At 42.5% G+C, this 17,545-nt stretch overlaps 2 protein-coding genes across 2 annotated transcripts in view; both read right to left on the bottom strand.

Annotated features, from left to right (window-relative positions):
- The window catches only part of SMC5 (structural maintenance of chromosomes 5), a 322,808-nt gene that overhangs the window by 290,229 nt on the left and 15,034 nt on the right, over positions 1-17,545 (bottom strand). The gene's annotated exons all lie outside the window — the stretch shown is intronic.
- On the bottom strand, positions 10,330-16,007 carry LOC104915058 (MAM domain-containing protein 2-like). Its single transcript, XM_031557318.1, has 4 exons — positions 13,800-16,007; positions 12,635-12,894; positions 11,547-11,631; positions 10,330-11,248 (listed from the first exon to the last, which is right to left on the bottom strand). The coding sequence occupies exons 1-4, from the start codon at positions 13,822-13,824 to the stop codon at positions 11,187-11,189; spliced, it is 432 nt and encodes a 143-aa protein (XP_031413178.1). The 5' UTR covers positions 13,825-16,007; the 3' UTR covers positions 10,330-11,186.

Raw genomic sequence — 17,545 nt, 5'->3', positions numbered from 1 at the left:
CCAGGCCCGCAGCCCGGCCCGCCCCCAAACGCTCCTCGGCGAACATTGTCCCGCGCCTGCCGCCGACCTTCGTCCCCAGCGCACCAGCAGTGCCGGCGCCGACTTCTAAGAAGACAGCCCCGCCGCCCGCTCGCGGACTCACAGGAAGTTCTCCATGTAGATCCTGACGATGGAGCCCTCCACGAAGCGCGGCTTCCCGGCACGGCGAGTACCACAGAGGCGGAGCTGGGAGCCGTCTGCCCGCAGTCGCGCCTGCACCGCCATTTTCCCTCCCACCCCGCCCTCTCGCAGCGCGCGCCCCGCACCGCGGTCCCATTGGCTGGAAGCGGGCAGGTGGGCGGGACACACGCGCTAAAGCGAGGGGGGTCGCTCATTGGTAGACTCAGCTGCGGAGACGCTTCCGATTGGCCCGCACGACGCCAGGCGGGTGTCCATTCGCTGGAGGGATAAGAGAGTCGGTCCGAGGGGTTGGAAGGAAGGAAGAAGGAAAGGGGGTGCTCGCGCGTGTAGACAGCAGCAAGTCGCGGCCGGAGCGGAGGGAAATGCCCCCTTCCCGCCATGCCTGATCGCACCTCCCGGCCGGCGCGACGCCATGTTCCTGGGGCTGCGCCGGGGGGCGGCCGAGCCGAAGCGGCCTTACGGAATCGGCGAATCGGTCTCGCCGTGTGTCGCCGCCTGCCGCTGCCGAGCGTCTTATAAGAAAGCAGCGCTGGGCGGTGGGAGGCTGCTGCCCGCCGTCGAGCCGCCAGGTGGCAGCTGCAGGCCGGTCCCGGCGGTAGCCTCTGAGCGACAGAGAGAGGGATCCTCTCGTCCTCTCGGTACCTGCCTTGGTACGATCGCTTCTTCTTCTTTTGAATTTAATAAAATAACTGGGAAAATATTTCTTCTATACGTGATACTGCTATGTTGAGGAAGGCTATGCAGAGGTGGAGGCCTGCAGTTCTGTGAAATAACGACACCTGCACCGAAGGTTGCCAGCAGCGCCCCGGCGCTCCTTGCCCTGTCCGTGTGCCTCGTGCCACAGGGAGCCAAGGGCTGCAGAGCACTGCTGGAGGCCGGAGATGGCAAGATTCTGCTGTGGTACCGGGAGCCAGCCCCTGCCTGTAGCGGTTTGACAGAAAGTTTACGAGGAAGCGACGTGTCAGCACGATGAATCAGGATCTGCTGGGAGGATTAGCGAACAGGTGCTGTGAGGCCACCTATGGCTCAGGCACGTCTATAGTACTCTACAAATGCTGAGGCCGCATCTGTTAAGATACAGACCTATAGAATTGTTTGAGCTTGAAAGGATCCTAAAAGGCCGTCTAGTCCAACTGCCCTGTAACAGGGACATCTACAGCTCTATCAGGATGCCCGCCTAACCTTCAGTGTCTCCAGGGAAGCCGCTTCCTGTTCCAGTCTCATTGTAAAAACAACTTCTTAATATCCAATCCAAGTCTCCCCTCTTTTAGTTTGGAATTGATTCCCCTTGTCCTGTTGCAGCAGACCCTGCTAAGGTGTCTGCCTCCTTCCTTCTTACAGGCTCCCTTTAGATACTGAAGGCAGCTATCAGATCTCGCCTTCTCTTCAAGACACTCTGTATGAGTGAATGTAGCCAAAATAGGTCCAATTAGGAAAAACTTTATTGATGCGGCTTGTTTCCTTCAGAGAAGAGGTGGAGAGAAAGTAGAATGGCAGTGAGAAAGTTATTTAGAATACAGGGGAAGGAGCTGGGCAGAGGAGACAAGAAGTTGTGTGAGTTGGGAGCAGCTAAGGAGTGAATTATCTTCAGCAAACATTGGACTCCCTTTCAGATCCATGTCCAAGATGAAAGGACAGCAGTGTGTGCTAGTAATATCTGTGTGTGGAAAGATAATGAAAATATTTGTGTACCATTAGTGAGATAATTAATGGCTTTGTAATTCTATTTAATAAAAGTGCAAAAGGATAAAATTGTATATTTGTAACACTGGTGTTTTTTTTACTTAGACTGGTAACTGATTAATTTTTGATAATGTTTTGCATGATACAAATTCTCACTTAAATCAGTTAAATTGCAAGCTTGCAGTTAGAGCAGGTAAAGTTGAATTCATGAAGTAACACTTAGAGCCAAGAGTTTAATGTGTTCCACCCTTAGCCTGGTAGATCGATCCCTTTTTCCCTGAGTTTGTCATGGAGCATTTTCAAGAGTGTGGAGAGTATGGATGCTTGTAAGAGCTGGAAAGAATAAATGATAAAGTCTGAAAGATAGGTTGTGGTTCAACAAGATTAGCTACCAAGTCCTGCACTTCAGTCACAACAACCCTCGTGAGATGCTACAGGTTTGGGGCAGAGTGGCTAGAAAGCTGCACAAAATAAAAGGATCTTGGGGGCATTAGTTCACAGCTAGCTGAACATGAGCCAGCAAGGTGCCTAGGTGGCCAAGAATGCCAGCAGCATCCTGGCTTGTATCAAAAAGAGTATAGCCAATGTAGGAAAGCGGGTTCCCCTCTGTGCTCAGCACTAGTGAGACTGTACCTTGAATACTGTGTTCAGTTTGGGGCCTTTCACTACAAGAAAATACAATACAAGAAAAATGGGGCCCTGCAGTATGTCCAAAGGACAACAAAGCTGGGGAAGGATTGAGAGCACAAGTATTATGGGGAGTGGCTGAGGAAGCTGACATTGTTTAGTCTAGAAAAGAGAAGGCTCAGGGAGACCTTAGCACTTTCTACAGCTCTCTGAAAGGAGGTTGTGGCGAGGTGGAAGTCAGCCTCTTCTCCGATGTAACTAATGATGGGACAAGAGGTAATGCGCTCACTATGTGCTGGGGACATTCAGGGTGGATATTAGGAAGAATTTTTTCTCAGAAGCAGTGGTGAGGCACTGGTATATGCTCCCTGCGGAAATGGTGAAGTCACCATCCCTGGAGTGTTCATGAAACAAGTAGATGTGGCAGTGAGAGACATGGCTTAGTGGACATGGTGATGTGTTGATGGTTGGACTAGTTGATGTTAGAGGTCTTTTCCAGCCTTAATGATTCTCTGATGACAGAGACAGTGCTTCAGTCAATAGGAGTTCTTAAGACAGGTAAAATTTTAAAGCCATTCAGCATATAAGGGAAGTGAGCTGGAACGTAGTACTCATCAGAGAGCAAGGAAAAGTGTCAGTACAAGCAGCTGGCTAGGAAAGAGACCAAAACACGTATAAATAAGATCACTGTGCAGGCTGGAAAAAAAAATGGACGTTGGAAGAGGTGTTGGAGTGGTGCAGGAGATGAGCAAGGAAAACAACTGAGATGGGGAGAAAAAAGCAAGGTAAGAATACAGACTGAAGTGATGTATAGGAGTATTGAAAGTTTCTTCAGTCATTCCTAAGCAACTAAGAAACTTGAAATTACAAACTAATAAACTTTTTCTAAAAAAATGTTAAGATTAAGTAATTTTTACATCCAACATTCGTGCTTGAGAGAGGATGAGACTGTTTCAAGGTGAGTGGGTTAGAAACTTGGGAGGGACCGATGGGGAACTTCAATTCAACAACTCAAGTTCAAGAGAGAAAGTGGGGGAGACGGACCTGGTCCTACGAGATGTTTTATCCAAACCGTAAAAGCATTATGATGCGAGCAAAGCAAGAAATTGAATCATTATGAGAGTTGATAGGGAGTTTGTAGAACCAGTTGCATGATGGTTTTGTGAGAGCATGAATTACAGTTAAAAGCTGCTGGCTTGTTGGAGGAGAAAAAGATGGTGAATGACTGTGGCAGCCCAATTAGGGAGCAGGAGATACTTGGAAGGGAATTAGCTTGCCACTATCCAATGGAGGAAATGGAACAAATAATATGATATGATGATAAAGCTGCCCCTCACCTTTGCCCTTTTGTTAAAACAGGATGTCAGTATGAGGAGGGACAACCCACAGCGTTGTTAAGGTGGCCAAGCTGCAGGAAAATGTGGCAGGCTGACTAAAGAAACTGAGACTGCTTACATGTGGAGAGTCTCCTCAGACTGTCAGGCGCCGTTCTGTCAGAGTGCCCCTCTGCTGCTGTGTGTCACATGACAAAAACACATAACAGTATTGGTGGGAAAGTTCAACCTCTACTGCTGTGCCACCGATATGTGCAGGCTGGGCCGAGCCATGGGTTGGACATGGCTGCCTTAACCAGCGATAAATGCATGAAGGTTACTGAAGAGGAAGTGTAAAGACACTGGGAACCAGGAGTCCTTCTGTCTATAGGAGACCAAAGGGCTCTCAGTAACTATACAGAAGGCCACTTGTTTGTACTGCTTGATTACCAATCAGTCATCACCCTTGCTGTAAAAGGCAAATCCTGTTTGGATGATACTATTAATGCAAGGTCTCCCCAGCATGTTAAAAAATTGTGTGCAGTAAATTTACAGGACAAACTGAAAACAGATTTGATGCTAGAGGGCATCATTCTGAAGCAACTCAGGGCAGTGGGAAAACCCAGAGGAGAAACAGTCATTGCGAATTTAAAGATTAGGGAATTATAACCCCAACGTACTCACCATGTAATTCCCCTGTGTTGCCAGTTAGAAAGCCAAACAGCAAATGGAGACTCACAGTCAGTTATCAGAAATTAAATGCAAAAATGGATCCTTCAACTGCAGATGTACCAAACATGGCTGATTTAATTGCCATCATTCAGAAGCAAGACCATGAATTTCAGGCCACTGCTGAAATCAAAGATATGTTTTTTATGGTTCCTCTCGGAGAAACAGATGGGGATTGTTTTGTCTACCTCTAGGATACTGCCACTCACACTAAGAAAGCATAGAATTGCAAATTCTCCAAGAAAAGGTACAATCCCCCATCTCCAGAGGCCAGATTCCTACATATTTGGTGGAAGGGAGGAACAGTGTGTATTCCACCCAAAAACCTCAACACTTCAGAGTGGGTAAGCTTGCCAGTGACAAAGAGGAAATTACAACATGCACATCTATTGTATGATTTGACTCAAAAAAGATCAGTGTGTGACTGGACTCTGGTCCATGAAGAGGCTCACATTTTTGAGGCAGGAGTATATCAAGTTTTGAGACCAATTCACACCACTTATCCTTTACTCATAGAATGCGATTTTGGAGTTCATGGCTTGACAATGCATATGTAGCAGAAAGGACCAGGGGGACCTACCAGCCCAGCATGTTTTTATTCTCATAGCTTGAAAGATGCAGAGAAATTGTATTCAGTTTCAGAGAAGGGTTTCTTTGTGGTTTATCTAGCTTGGGAATTGATACAAGCATTTATACGTATCTGGAATCATGTTAACCAAGGGATATGCATTGCCTTCCCTGATTTTGTCTAGAGGTTTTAGATTCACAATGATTTGGGTAAATTTTAGGGAGATAAGTACCTTGTACCATCTTCCAAGCAATTTTAATCATTTGTGCAATTGTGCAACATGTCATCAGTCAACGATTGTTGACTTCACCATAATGCAAATAAATACCACTTCTGTCCCTTGCACCACTGTGCCATGGTAGCATTCTCCCTGTCAGGGTGGATACTCTGAGCATGAATATAATATACACTAGGATGCAAATCGGTATAGACAAATTTCCAACAGGCCGGGCATCCCACATCTTACTGATCATGCCAGCTGTGCATGGGCCTGGTCCCTGAGACAAGTGTTTGACCACAGGGACCTCTGGATTTGGCCCACTGTTCTCTGCGGTGGGGAGTGGCCTTTGCTGGGAGGTTGGAGAGAGTTGTGTGGGCACTCCATACTCCCAGCTACCCCAAGTACATGGATAGCATAGAGAACCAAGGACATATTATAAGATTTGTTAAAACAACACAACTTAGGGAATTAGTGACCAGAGTGAGCAATAAGTGGGGAATGAGCAGGTGCCCATAACTAAACGTCTTCTACCCCAAGACACCCTTTCTTCTCCAATCAAAACAGAAGTCAGGTCACATTATCACAATATCCCATTATCCAGGGCAACCAGTTTTGGTCAAGCTGCCGGTGGGACAAGTCTCCTAAATACTTAAAGCCATTCAGAGCCATTTTCCTTGGATAGCCACATATGCTCAGGGAGGGGAACATACAGTCAGTTCTCAATGGATAATGCCTTCCTCTTAACCAGGTCTGTGAGAACTGAGTTTTCTATTTTCTTTCCTTTTTTAGGGACAGAACATTGAATGTCCCCTTATGCTGAAGCTCTGGAAATGCCTCTCAGTTATATTGTATATTCTTGTCGCAATAATATTTGCAGACTGTTAAGGGTATGGGCAGGGATGTCCTTGGGTCTGTTCGCTCCTGATGGGCCGGAGGGAATGCAGACATTAATGCTCTAAACTTTGCGTGGGAACTAAATCAGGGATTTGTGAGAGTTTTCAACTACCGATCTGTGTATCCCCCTTCCTCAGTCTGTTATTTGAGGATGAGAACCTTTTTGTTATGTTTCTGACCTTTTTTGGTGTCATTAACTGTAGTACTGGTCAAGGAATTCCATGGTTGTTGAAAAGTGTACAAGTTTTGATAGGAGATACGTGTATGTGTTGGGGTTGCTTTTCTTATGGCTTTAGAAATTGAGATCCTCCGTTAACAACACTAACAATGATGTCTTAGATGAAATAATGTTTGTATTATTTTCAGTGGCATGCAGCAATAGAACAAGGGGCAGTCAGCAGAACCTGGAGCACAGGAAATTCCATACAATTATGAGGAAGAACTTCTTTACAGGTAGAGTGATGGAATACTGGAACAGGCTGCCCAGAGAGGTTGTGATGTCTCCTTCTCCAGAGATATTCAAAACCCTCCTGGATGCTTACCTGTGCAATCTACTGTAGGGAACCTGCGTCAGCAGGGGATTGGACTCAGTGATCTCTAGAAGTCTGTTCCACCCATTGCAATTCTGTGGTTCTGTGATACTGTGGAGCATTCCACACACACTGTCCTCTTGAAGGTCTACCTCTCTCCACTGAATCAAAAATAAATGAATTCATATTGTAGACTGTTAAAAATACATAGACTTGTCAAATCAGTATATCTGTATTGCACCATTTGGATTGGCTTGGGAATGTTCAAACGGAATATTTTATTCGTATTTAACATTGGAGCAATGTGCAGGGTTGAATTATACTGCACATTGGAAACAGACTCATCAACAGTCCAAGACCCTATCCAAAAGACCTAGGTGGGCAGTTGTACAAAGTTGACAGGGAATCTCACACCCATTTGTCTTAGAAAACATAACCTGACAAGTCTTGTCAAATTAAACTAGATAAGCTTTTGGAGAACTAAACTTGCAAGTGCAACAAGTATCAAAAACATCATCACAAAATGACATGGACTTGATATGTTACTTAAGGAACAGGGAGCGTGCTGCATGTTAAACTTAACCAAAGAAGAATGTTGTATCACTATCCATAATGCCACCACTTGCAGCTCATGCGAAAATGAAAGAAATTGCTGATCAGACTTCTGAACTGTTCCAAGCATTCCAACCAAATGACTGGTTTGATAGACTCTCACCCAGATCTTGGTTCTCCAACATTTTACAGTCTCTGGGACTGACGTAGTGGGGAAAATGGTTGGCACAAATCAGGCTAGCCTTGTTAACTGGACTTGTGTTCTTGATAGTTGGCATAGCTATTGTTAGATGCATGATTACTCGTCTGCTTTCTTCTGTCTCTTCTCTCTTTACTCCTTCAGTTTGTTAATATCACCATTCCTAAAAATGAACTTTAGACCCTTTTCTTTGTTACTCACGGTTAAGCCACCAGGTGATGTAAGAGACCATTGAGGAACTTGACTCAACAACTTCAGTTCAAGAGAGAAGGTAGGGGAGGTGGACCAGGTCCTGCTGAGGCAGGGCAGTGAAGTGTTTTACCCATATCCTTTTATGGCCACTTACTGAGGAGGAGGTGCACAAACACCAGAGACCCTTGCTGAAAACTCTCAAGTCTTCTGGGAACTCCTACCTATGCGGATGCAAGGAAGTTGCTACCTCACAGGCAGTCACTGAACAACTGCACTATATAAAGCTGAGCACACATTCTGCTGTCATTGGTTGACCCACAGATCAAGACCCAATTCTAGATCACATGGGACCTGAGGATGTGGTGAAAAATTTCTTTCATTCTCCTCTTACCCTCTTTTTCCTTTTGATCCCTTTTCACTTGTTTATTTAGTAGCTGTTGCCTAAAGGTGTCTTTAAGTAGTTGACTAGGAAGTAACACCTGTTCCAGAGTACCCTTCATCCATAATGGCTTTTGTTGTTACAAGTTACCTAATTTTGCCTCAAGGTAGCTGACCAATTGTGGTTGGAAAGCTAATAAATTGTTTTGTGTTGTTCCTCTGAGTATTTGTCCAACTCTGTCCATCTCTTAATCCCTGCCAACCAGAGAATGCCCAATTGGAGAATTCCAAAGATTCACCTTCCTCACAACTCACTGAGTGGGATGAGACAAATTTTTTGACTCATGTGTCACGCTACCAGAAAAGCATGCTATCTTTGTGGTTTTACCTTACATGGTAGTCCTTTTGGAGCAGTGGGTGTCCTGAGCATGTACTCACACTCACTCCTGAGTTGCATTAAGATCCAGACTAATAAAATGCCAGGTGTTTAGCATTCAGTTTGTGCTGTCTTATTGAAGCCTCATGATTGTAAACTTGGGTTTACATTAGATTTTCTTTGATGTGACACAATATTCATCCAGAATAGAGTTTGATTTACATTGAATAAACTTGGAATAACAGTAGTATTTTCTGTTATTTTTTCTGTACTTCCACTGGTGCAACTGGGATCAGATTTTGGTGCTCTTTTAAGAAGTAGTAAGGATAATCACAAAACGTTAACTAATAGAAAACACTTAAAGAATATAAAAGATTATTATGCAAGAGGGTATTAAAAGACCTTTTCCTCTGCTTTGAGGACAAACTCAGTTCGACTGCAGCACAACTCTGCAATTACAGCAATCAAATACAAGCTTTCTAGTGTCTGGGTGCTTTAGCAGCTTTTGAAGTTTTCATAGCCATTCTACGGATTGTACCACAACTCAAAGCAATTACTTGTGGTAATTGTGCTCTTGAAGAAATGTTCAGACAGTGAGTAGGCTGAATGCAGAACAGTCTTAGAACTGGTCTTTTCCCTTCTGTGCTCCCTATAGATTACTGCAATGAGAGAGCAACAGACAGTACACAAAAATGTATCCAGGGCAGAAATCAAGTGCATGGGGTGTTTTTACATCATGATAAAACTGAAGTTTGCCAGTAGAGAAATCTGAGTACAATTTCCCTGTTTTTCAGATGTGTTACAGCCCTTAGACTGATAGTGATTTAAAGCCATTTTTCAAATTCTCCCTCCATTCTTTAATTCCTGCAGAAGCAGGAATGCTGTGGGATGAATATTATATCCTCACTGATATCTTCAAAATAGTTGTACCAGTGACATTCCTAGAGAGCCACTGAGAGAAGAATAATTTGCTTATGTTCTCATCTATATCAATCTGAAACTGATTACTTTGGTGGAAGGAAGCATAGCTAAATGAAGCTGTTAAGAGACAGGGCTACGACAGTTACACTTTCTGCTTCATTTTCTTTTATAGAGAAGTCAGAAGTACAGAGAATCATCAAACATGGTGAATTTAATGACTTTACTTTCACTTTTTTAAAATAAATAATTTCATCTGAATGATTGATGATACCAAAACAATGGCTTTATAGAACAACTGTAAAACCACGCGAACTTTAGGAAACAGTCCACTGATTTTGCTTGGTTTCATTTGCATAACATAATTGCAGGAATCGTGGTTGGTAACCAGCTATCAGCAGGACTGGGGGGTAGCTACGACAGGCAGTTAAAATGTCATTTCTTTGGTGCGTTTCTCAGTCTCTGGGAAACAAACTGTGTCGACTTATGTCAATCAATAAGCAAATAAATATGTTATTCCTGAATGTATTTTACTGAACAATTTTGTGTGTGTGTCATCCAAATGAAAAGCCTAACAGGCTAGTTTGTGTTTTTTTTCCTAAATGCACTCTGTACCTCTCCATGTAACAGGCTTTGGGAGGAGGGTATCTAAAACATTCATAGAAAAATAGGAACCTGATCTAGCATGTTCAAGGTGCTGTTGATACTTAAAGCCAAGTAGAAATGCCACATCCTCTGTTCTGAAAGGATCAAAGGCTGTTTCCATTTTTCAGGGTGCCTATCTTGCAGAAACAGCTAGTATGTTAGAATCGCTTCTACAAGTTAGTACAGGAACTTCCTGTAGTAGATCAAACCACTTTCCGTGTTATACAACCCACGCTCTTCATTTTTTCACATTCATTATAAATGCAGGCTATTATATTAAGTTCTGTTGTTCTTCATTGCTCCAATAACTGAAGTCTGAAGCAGACAATTTTCAAAGTTATATTTTATTAGGAAGTTTTAATGTTTTCAAAACAAAACTTCAAACACAAATATAAAAAAAAGTCTTCAAAATTAACAAGTTGTGTGAATTCAGTATCTTATCAATATAATTGCAAGGTGTTGTGGTTGGGTAAAGTGTGAGTACATTCCTTGTGAGTGTACAAACTGTTTTATTTGGCTGTAGGTTACACTGATTTATACTGAAACACGAGAAGTGAGCTTCTTATTGCTAAGAATGACAAATACATTTCTTATAGTAAAAGAATACAAAAACACAAAAATTACCAGCAAAGTGTTAAGAGTTCTCCAGAGAGAATTGTCTTATGAATAATTGCACTTAACCTGTAGGATATTAGTAGTATCTAATAGTATTTTCTTTATTCTCTTAAAGTATTTATTATTTCCTTAACATAAAGCCATTCTGTACCCAACACAAAACATTCACTGAATGCAGATTTAAGATAACACAATATTAGATTTTAATTGTGCACCTTTGCTTTCCTCTTTTTACCTATATATCAGAAAGATTTACACACCAAAAAAAAAAAAAAAAAGCACTAAAATACTGTGTTGAATGCTCTGTGCAAAATGGGTAGCCTCTACATAGTAACTGATAACCTCATGCAAAAGAGAAAAAAATTAAAATTAAAAAACAGTCTAAGAAGCCCTGAGTCAATAATTTCATTGCAAAGGCGAGGAACACGAGTGCTCTGAGTTTTTCCTACACTTGGGTGATTATCCAAATGAGTCCAGTCTTCACTTAAAGCACATTTTAAAACAGGCTGTTGTGCAGTTTCTCACTAAACGCTTTCTGTGCATTCCACTCCTTCCAGCAGACTGTTTTTAATACTCAATTTCATTTAAGCTGTCTGGATAGCCTGATGAGAATTGAATTTCTTCCACTTCTAGAATACAAAAAGGGGGAAGTATTGTAAGTGCTAGTATTTTTTAATATATAAGACAGAATATAATTACTGTGTTGGACTTAAATGGAACTGCCATACAGCTTTTTAAACGTGCTACTAGATTTTTACTATACCAAATTCTGAAAAGCGGTTTCACACATTCTACATAAACAGCAGCATGATAATAAATGCAGATCCATCCAGAGGGGTTTTAAGGAAAGACATATCACCTGTCTAAGTACGAAAAAACACTGTATGACTTGCTAGATGTCTCCTAAGAAAGCAAGCTTAAACTTACCTAAACAGGGTCCTGCTTGGAACAGAATATCATCAATAGCTGTGTCACTTCTCATCGACACCCCACGGATTGCTTCAAAAATAATCTGTAAAGATAAGACATAGCTTTTCAGGGATACCCCACCTAGAAGGAAGGACTGAAAGAACAACTCCTCCCCCCAAAAACCATGTCTGTTCAGGGATCTAGTGTGTCCTGAAAGCCTGGTTCTTGGAAGAACACTTCCATACTCTATTACTGGACTAACTTCCTTGGTCACAGACTTTGGGTACATATTATGTTGAGGGGAACAGATTTGTTCTCACAGTTCAGTAGGATACTTCTTTATTTTGAACCACTGATAAATCTGCTCCAGTGATGTAATGTGCCTACTTTCCTTCTCAGCTGAAATGTATTGTCATGTGTTACTACAAATGAAAGATGAGAGAGAAAGAAAAAGAGAAAAAAAAAACCCAAAACATTCTGTTATGATTCATCATTCCTGATGAAGTTAAACTTGATTCTAGTGAAAGTAGTCTTCTGCCCAGAGCTATTTCAGACAGTATCGGTTCAGCTTTCTCTCTGCATCATTCCTTGTCTTTGGTGCCACCCTGAAAGATGTAGCTGGTTTATCACAGCTTAGTGACAGTATCAAATTTAGGCAAGGTTTTAAATGGTGGAAGGGAAAAAAATCGCACAAGTCACCTAAATACAATCTACCACTACTGAGAAGAAGTGATGGAAAAACAACACTAAATGATTTTAAAAAGTAACTCTGAGTTAATGAGTTAATTAATGCTTCATTTAACTCTAGGACCAGGCTTCTCAGAGAGGTAGCTGAAGACCCATGCCACTTCAAGAGGCATTTGGATAATGCCGACAGTAACATCCCTTAACTTTTGGTTAGCCCTGACCTGGTCACACAGTTGGAATCAAGTGATTTTCATAGGTTTGTTCTGTTCTGTTCTCTTGTTTTCTATTCCAAAATTATGCATTAATTCAGCTTATTCAGATGTTCATTCATTCAATGATGTCTACATTTTTTTTATACAACTCAAAACCTGGATTCTAGAGCATAGTTCAACTTTACCTTCCTTTTTTTTTTTCCTTACCTGGTAGTTTCTATCACTTTCATATTCTATCACTGCCCTTAGCCATGAGATGCTTTGTTCCCCTGTCCTCCTCCACAAAGGAATCTCTTCATCATCACCTTCTCTTTTTAGATAAACACTTAATAATCCGGTCCCAGCTCCATACATGTGATAGAAAAATGTCAAGCATTGTTTTCCAGAGGTCCCTCTTAGTGATCTTGAAATTAGGTATGCTCTCTGTCCATAGACCATGTTAGATGCCTCTATATACATGTAGTATCCTTAAAAAGACACACAATCAAATATTAATAAAGAACAATACATTCTCTCAACCCGTTCATTAGCTCAATGTACTCATTATGCAAAAACCCATGACTGAAATTTCTGAGAAGGAATATTGTATGATAAACTATTTGCTGCACTCGTGAATTGCAGTATTTGCAAAACTGTAATCATTGTGTTCTGCAGTAATTAAAATGCTTGTGAATGCTAATATAAGGACACTAAAAAAAAACACAACCATTTTATATCCAGTGAAATATACAACATCAGTAAGCAACGCAGAGTAAGAAAACAAACCATATTTGTTCTGAAACCAGAAATATGCTTGTTTAGGCAATGTGTAGGAGCCAGTGCTATTAACCAAGCAAATGAACTGAAGTACCTCTTTTAAATCACATATGACATCAGTAATATTTTCCTTCTGTGATCAAGATGCAAAGACATGAGTAAAACTGGATTACCTAGAATCCACAAATGAGTGAGAAATCATCACAAATTCTATCTTTGGAAAAATTAGTAATTAATTGCTGGCAGACATCTTACTCCCCTCGCTTTTCTGAGATCCATCATTCAATGATTTCCAACTATGGAAGGCTCCAGGCTGAGATGAATAATAAGACTGAAAAACATCCCCACATTCCACCTGCTGTGCATGGCAGCTGTTTTGTGCTGAGACAAGTACACCCCACTGGCAGGTGCTGAATCCAGATTTTGCAGCAACCCTTCCTACAGCCCCACTGCTCCCTATTGGTCACATTGGAGAGGAAATGCTGTCCTGCCAGTACAACTGCAGGAGTTGAGGTGGACCCCAGGAGGGAGGAGAATCGTGAGTGAAGCAGGAAGAAGACTCAGAACAGCAAGAGCATCCGATAGATCTGTCTCAGGATCCTGAAAGCCCTGTTACCTAAACAAACCCATGCTGAAGTCATCCTCTAGGCGGCGCTGTAGTTTGGTGGTCTGCAGCACTAGAGAGAAAGGGTGAAAAGCATGAGTATCTGCAGCTGCAGATCTGTAAAGAAAAGACCATTTGCTGTGGTGTGCTGGAGAACTCCCTAGGTTTTTTATTCCAAACAGTACAAGTGGCTCCACGAATTTTGATACTAACTATGCTTGAGAGTTATCTGAATTAAAAATCAAAACCTACAGCTCATACTACAGCATAGTAGAGTATCTTGCCTTAGTTCTAAGGCCTGAATCATGTTATAAACTGTTTGAAAGACTATCAGTTCTTTTTTTGTGAATCTGAATCCACTTATTTCTACAGCACATTTCACTGCAAATGCATGATACAAGGAATAAATGTTTATGTTGCTGTAAACATGTTTTCCTGTCACAGGCCAAGCTTAAAAGATTCTCATGCTTCACTAAGAATACAAACTATCAGTCTCCAATCTCACAATCCGTAGTAAAACATATAAACTGAAAATGGGTCTGAAGTCAGTTTCTGCCTTAGAAATTAGGAAACACATTCTTTTCTTTCTGCAAGCAACTCTTCTAATGTGTTGCTCCTTTAAGGATATTGACTTTGGAAACGGGAGAACTAGAATGCTGAGCATTTGAAAGAGGACAAATGGTATTACCTAGGGAATATCCCCAGGGGAAAAAAAAAAAAAGCAAACCTGAATGTTGAATCACTTTACAGAACTGAGTTTTAGTCGCCTACGAAAACAATTCGTGCGTCAGTATTTTTAGTGTGGTTTATTCCTTTCAGCTTATATTATGCAGAAGAGACTGCAGGTGGTACAGACTCCAAGACTGTCACCCATAAAAACCATCTCAAATAAAGTTCAAAAACTAGTAGAAAAAATTCACACTTACTTCGAGGATTGTTATTACATACCTACATGATGCAGAAAAGCTGGACAGTGTGGGTAACAAAGTCTTAAAGAAAATTAGTTCAATTCCTAAGTATGGCAGTTTTTCAAATATTGCATTGGAAAAGTGACAAGAATTTTAAGATTCCCTTCTGAAAATCATTCCACAGTACTAAGGTATCATTATTGGGAAAATGTTCTTGTTTCATACTTAGACTATATTTTTCATTTGCATCACTTAGCCAATAGATCTGCTCAGATGTGCTCAGGTTTGTAAGTGAAGCTTCTCATTTTTATTTCAGAAAATATAAGAGGAATTTCAAGCTTTAAAACTTACGTATGAAGTTACAAATTTTTCTACTTAGAATCTTTACCATTTATAACTGACAGTGAAGTACGTAACTTCTTGGCACTCTGAAATTTCAATACTAAGTGAAACATTCCCATGTGCATTCTCAATTCCACATGCAAGACTTAGGCTGTACAGCCACAGATATCACAAATCTGTCTGTGCAGCTGATGTCCATACTCTGCTGAGGGTGCAGCTATAGAGATTTTGCTAGGAGGTAGGAAAGGGACATTTTGCTGAATACACACAAAGTCATGTTTTACACAAAGAGATCACAAATAGGACAAAACTCTTATTTAATTAACTGGAAACAACTGTTTTCCAGATTATATTCAATTAAGCTTGCACAGAGCAAGATTTCAGATGCACAGTTGAAATAACTATGCTGGATGTGATTTACACTCAGTCACAGCTGTCAGAGTAATAGTAGTTCTTGGTAGCATTTTGAACAGGTCAATTGCTTAAATAGCCCAGCTAAAATTTTTAGCAGACCGGACTGATAGCCGCAGTGAGAGAGTCAGCCTGTCTGCCACTGACTTTGTTCCTTATTGAATGAATACTTTCCCTTGAGGATAAGGGCAAATTCAAGGCACCCTGAGTCTTCTGAAACACACATAAGGATTTGAATGTCTTTGAATTTGATGTCTTAGGGCAGCTCCATTTTACACTAGAGCCAGTGGAAGCATTGCTGAGGTCTTCTTCTGCAGGAACACAAGTGCCCAACACAGAAATGCAATTCGTAATTTGCGAAGGTCACTGGGTGTGACAACTGGGGAGGCAATTTGGATGTAGTTTCCTGTGAGCTCACTCATGGTGATGGGGGCCTTATTCACTTAAGTCCTTCAAAGAGTAAAATGGCACAGTACAAAGAGAGAAGTGGGGTGACGACACAGATTTTTAAGATCATAGAATCATACAGTCATAGAATTACTCAGGTTGGAAGGGACCTCAAGGATCATCAAGTCCAACCGCAGCCTAACCATAGTACCCTAACTCTAACAACCCTCTGCTAAATCATATCTCCGAGCACCACATCCAAACGGTTCTTAAACACGTCCAGGGACGGTGACTCAACCACCTCTCTGGGGAGTCTATTCCAATGTTTAACCACCCTTTCTGTAAAGAAGTGTTTCCTAACGTCCAACCTAAACTTACCTTGGTGCAATTTGAGGCCATTTCCTCTCGTCTTGTCACCTGCTCCAGTACCTCCACGTCCTTTTTGTACTGAGGTGCCCAAAACTGAACACAGTACTTGAGGTGAGGCTTCACCGATGCCAACTACAGGGGCAGGATGACTTCCCTCGTCCTGCTCACCACACCATTCCTGACACAAGCCAGGATGCCATTGGCCTTCTTGGCCACTTGGGCACATTGCTGGCTCATGTTCAGCAGACTGTCCGTCAGAACACCTGATGGAAAGGTCCCTTTCCATCAGGCAGCTTTCCAGCCACACCTTCCCAAGCCTGTAGGGTTGCCTGGGGTTGCTGTGACCAAAATGCAGAACCCAACACTTGGCCCTATTGAAACTCATGCCATTAATCTTGGCCCATCAATCCAGTCTATCCAGGTCCCTCTGCAGTGCCCTTCTCCCCTCTGGCAGATCCACTCCCTCCCAGCTTGTGTGTTGTCTGCCCACTTACTGAGGGTGCACTCAATCCCCTCATCAAGATCATCAGTGAAGATGTTAAACAGAAGCAGCCCCAGTTCTGCGCCTTGGGGGACACCGCTCGTGACCAGCCGCCAACTAGATCCGACTCCACTGACCACGACCCTTTGGGCCCGGCCATCCAGCCAGTGCTTCACCCAGCGGAGCGTACACCCATTCAGACCATGGGCAGCCAACTTCTCTGCAAGAATGTTAGGGGGGACAGTGTCAAAAGCCTTATTGAAGTCCAGGTAGACCACATCAACAGCCTGACCTTCATCCACTAAGCGGGTTCACCTTGTCATAGAATGAAATCAGGTTTGTCAGACAGGATCTACCATTCGTAAACCCATGCTGACTGGGCCTGATCCCCTGATTGACCCTTAATTGGTCCGTGATGGTTCCCGAGATTATTTGTTCCATAACCTTCCCAGGCACCGAGGTGAGACTCATAGGCCTGTAGCTACCAGGATTATCTTTCCGGCCCTTTTTGAAGATGGGCGTCACGTTTGCCAGTTTCCAATCCACCGGGATATCCCCAGTTAGCCAGGACTGCCGAAGAATGATGGACAGTGGCTTGGCAATTGCATCTGCCAACTCCCTCAGCACTCTAGGGCGCAATCCATCTGGTCCCATGGACTTGTAAGCATCCAGTTTTTGCAGCAGGTCCAAAACTATCTCGTCATGGATCATGAAGGGCTTATCCTGTTCCCCGTCCTTATCTACCAGCGCAGGGAGCTGTGTTCCCAGGGAGTTACAAGTCTTACTATTAAAGACTTAGGCAAAGAAGGCATTAAGTACCTCAACCTTACCCCTATCCTTGGTGACCAGGTTGCCCTCGG

This window comes from Meleagris gallopavo, chromosome Z, assembly GCF_000146605.3.
Source record: "Meleagris gallopavo isolate NT-WF06-2002-E0010 breed Aviagen turkey brand Nicholas breeding stock chromosome Z, Turkey_5.1, whole genome shotgun sequence".
In the NCBI taxonomy this organism is placed as follows: domain Eukaryota; kingdom Metazoa; phylum Chordata; class Aves; order Galliformes; family Phasianidae; genus Meleagris; species Meleagris gallopavo.
This window is presented reverse-complemented; position numbering and strand designations above follow the sequence as displayed.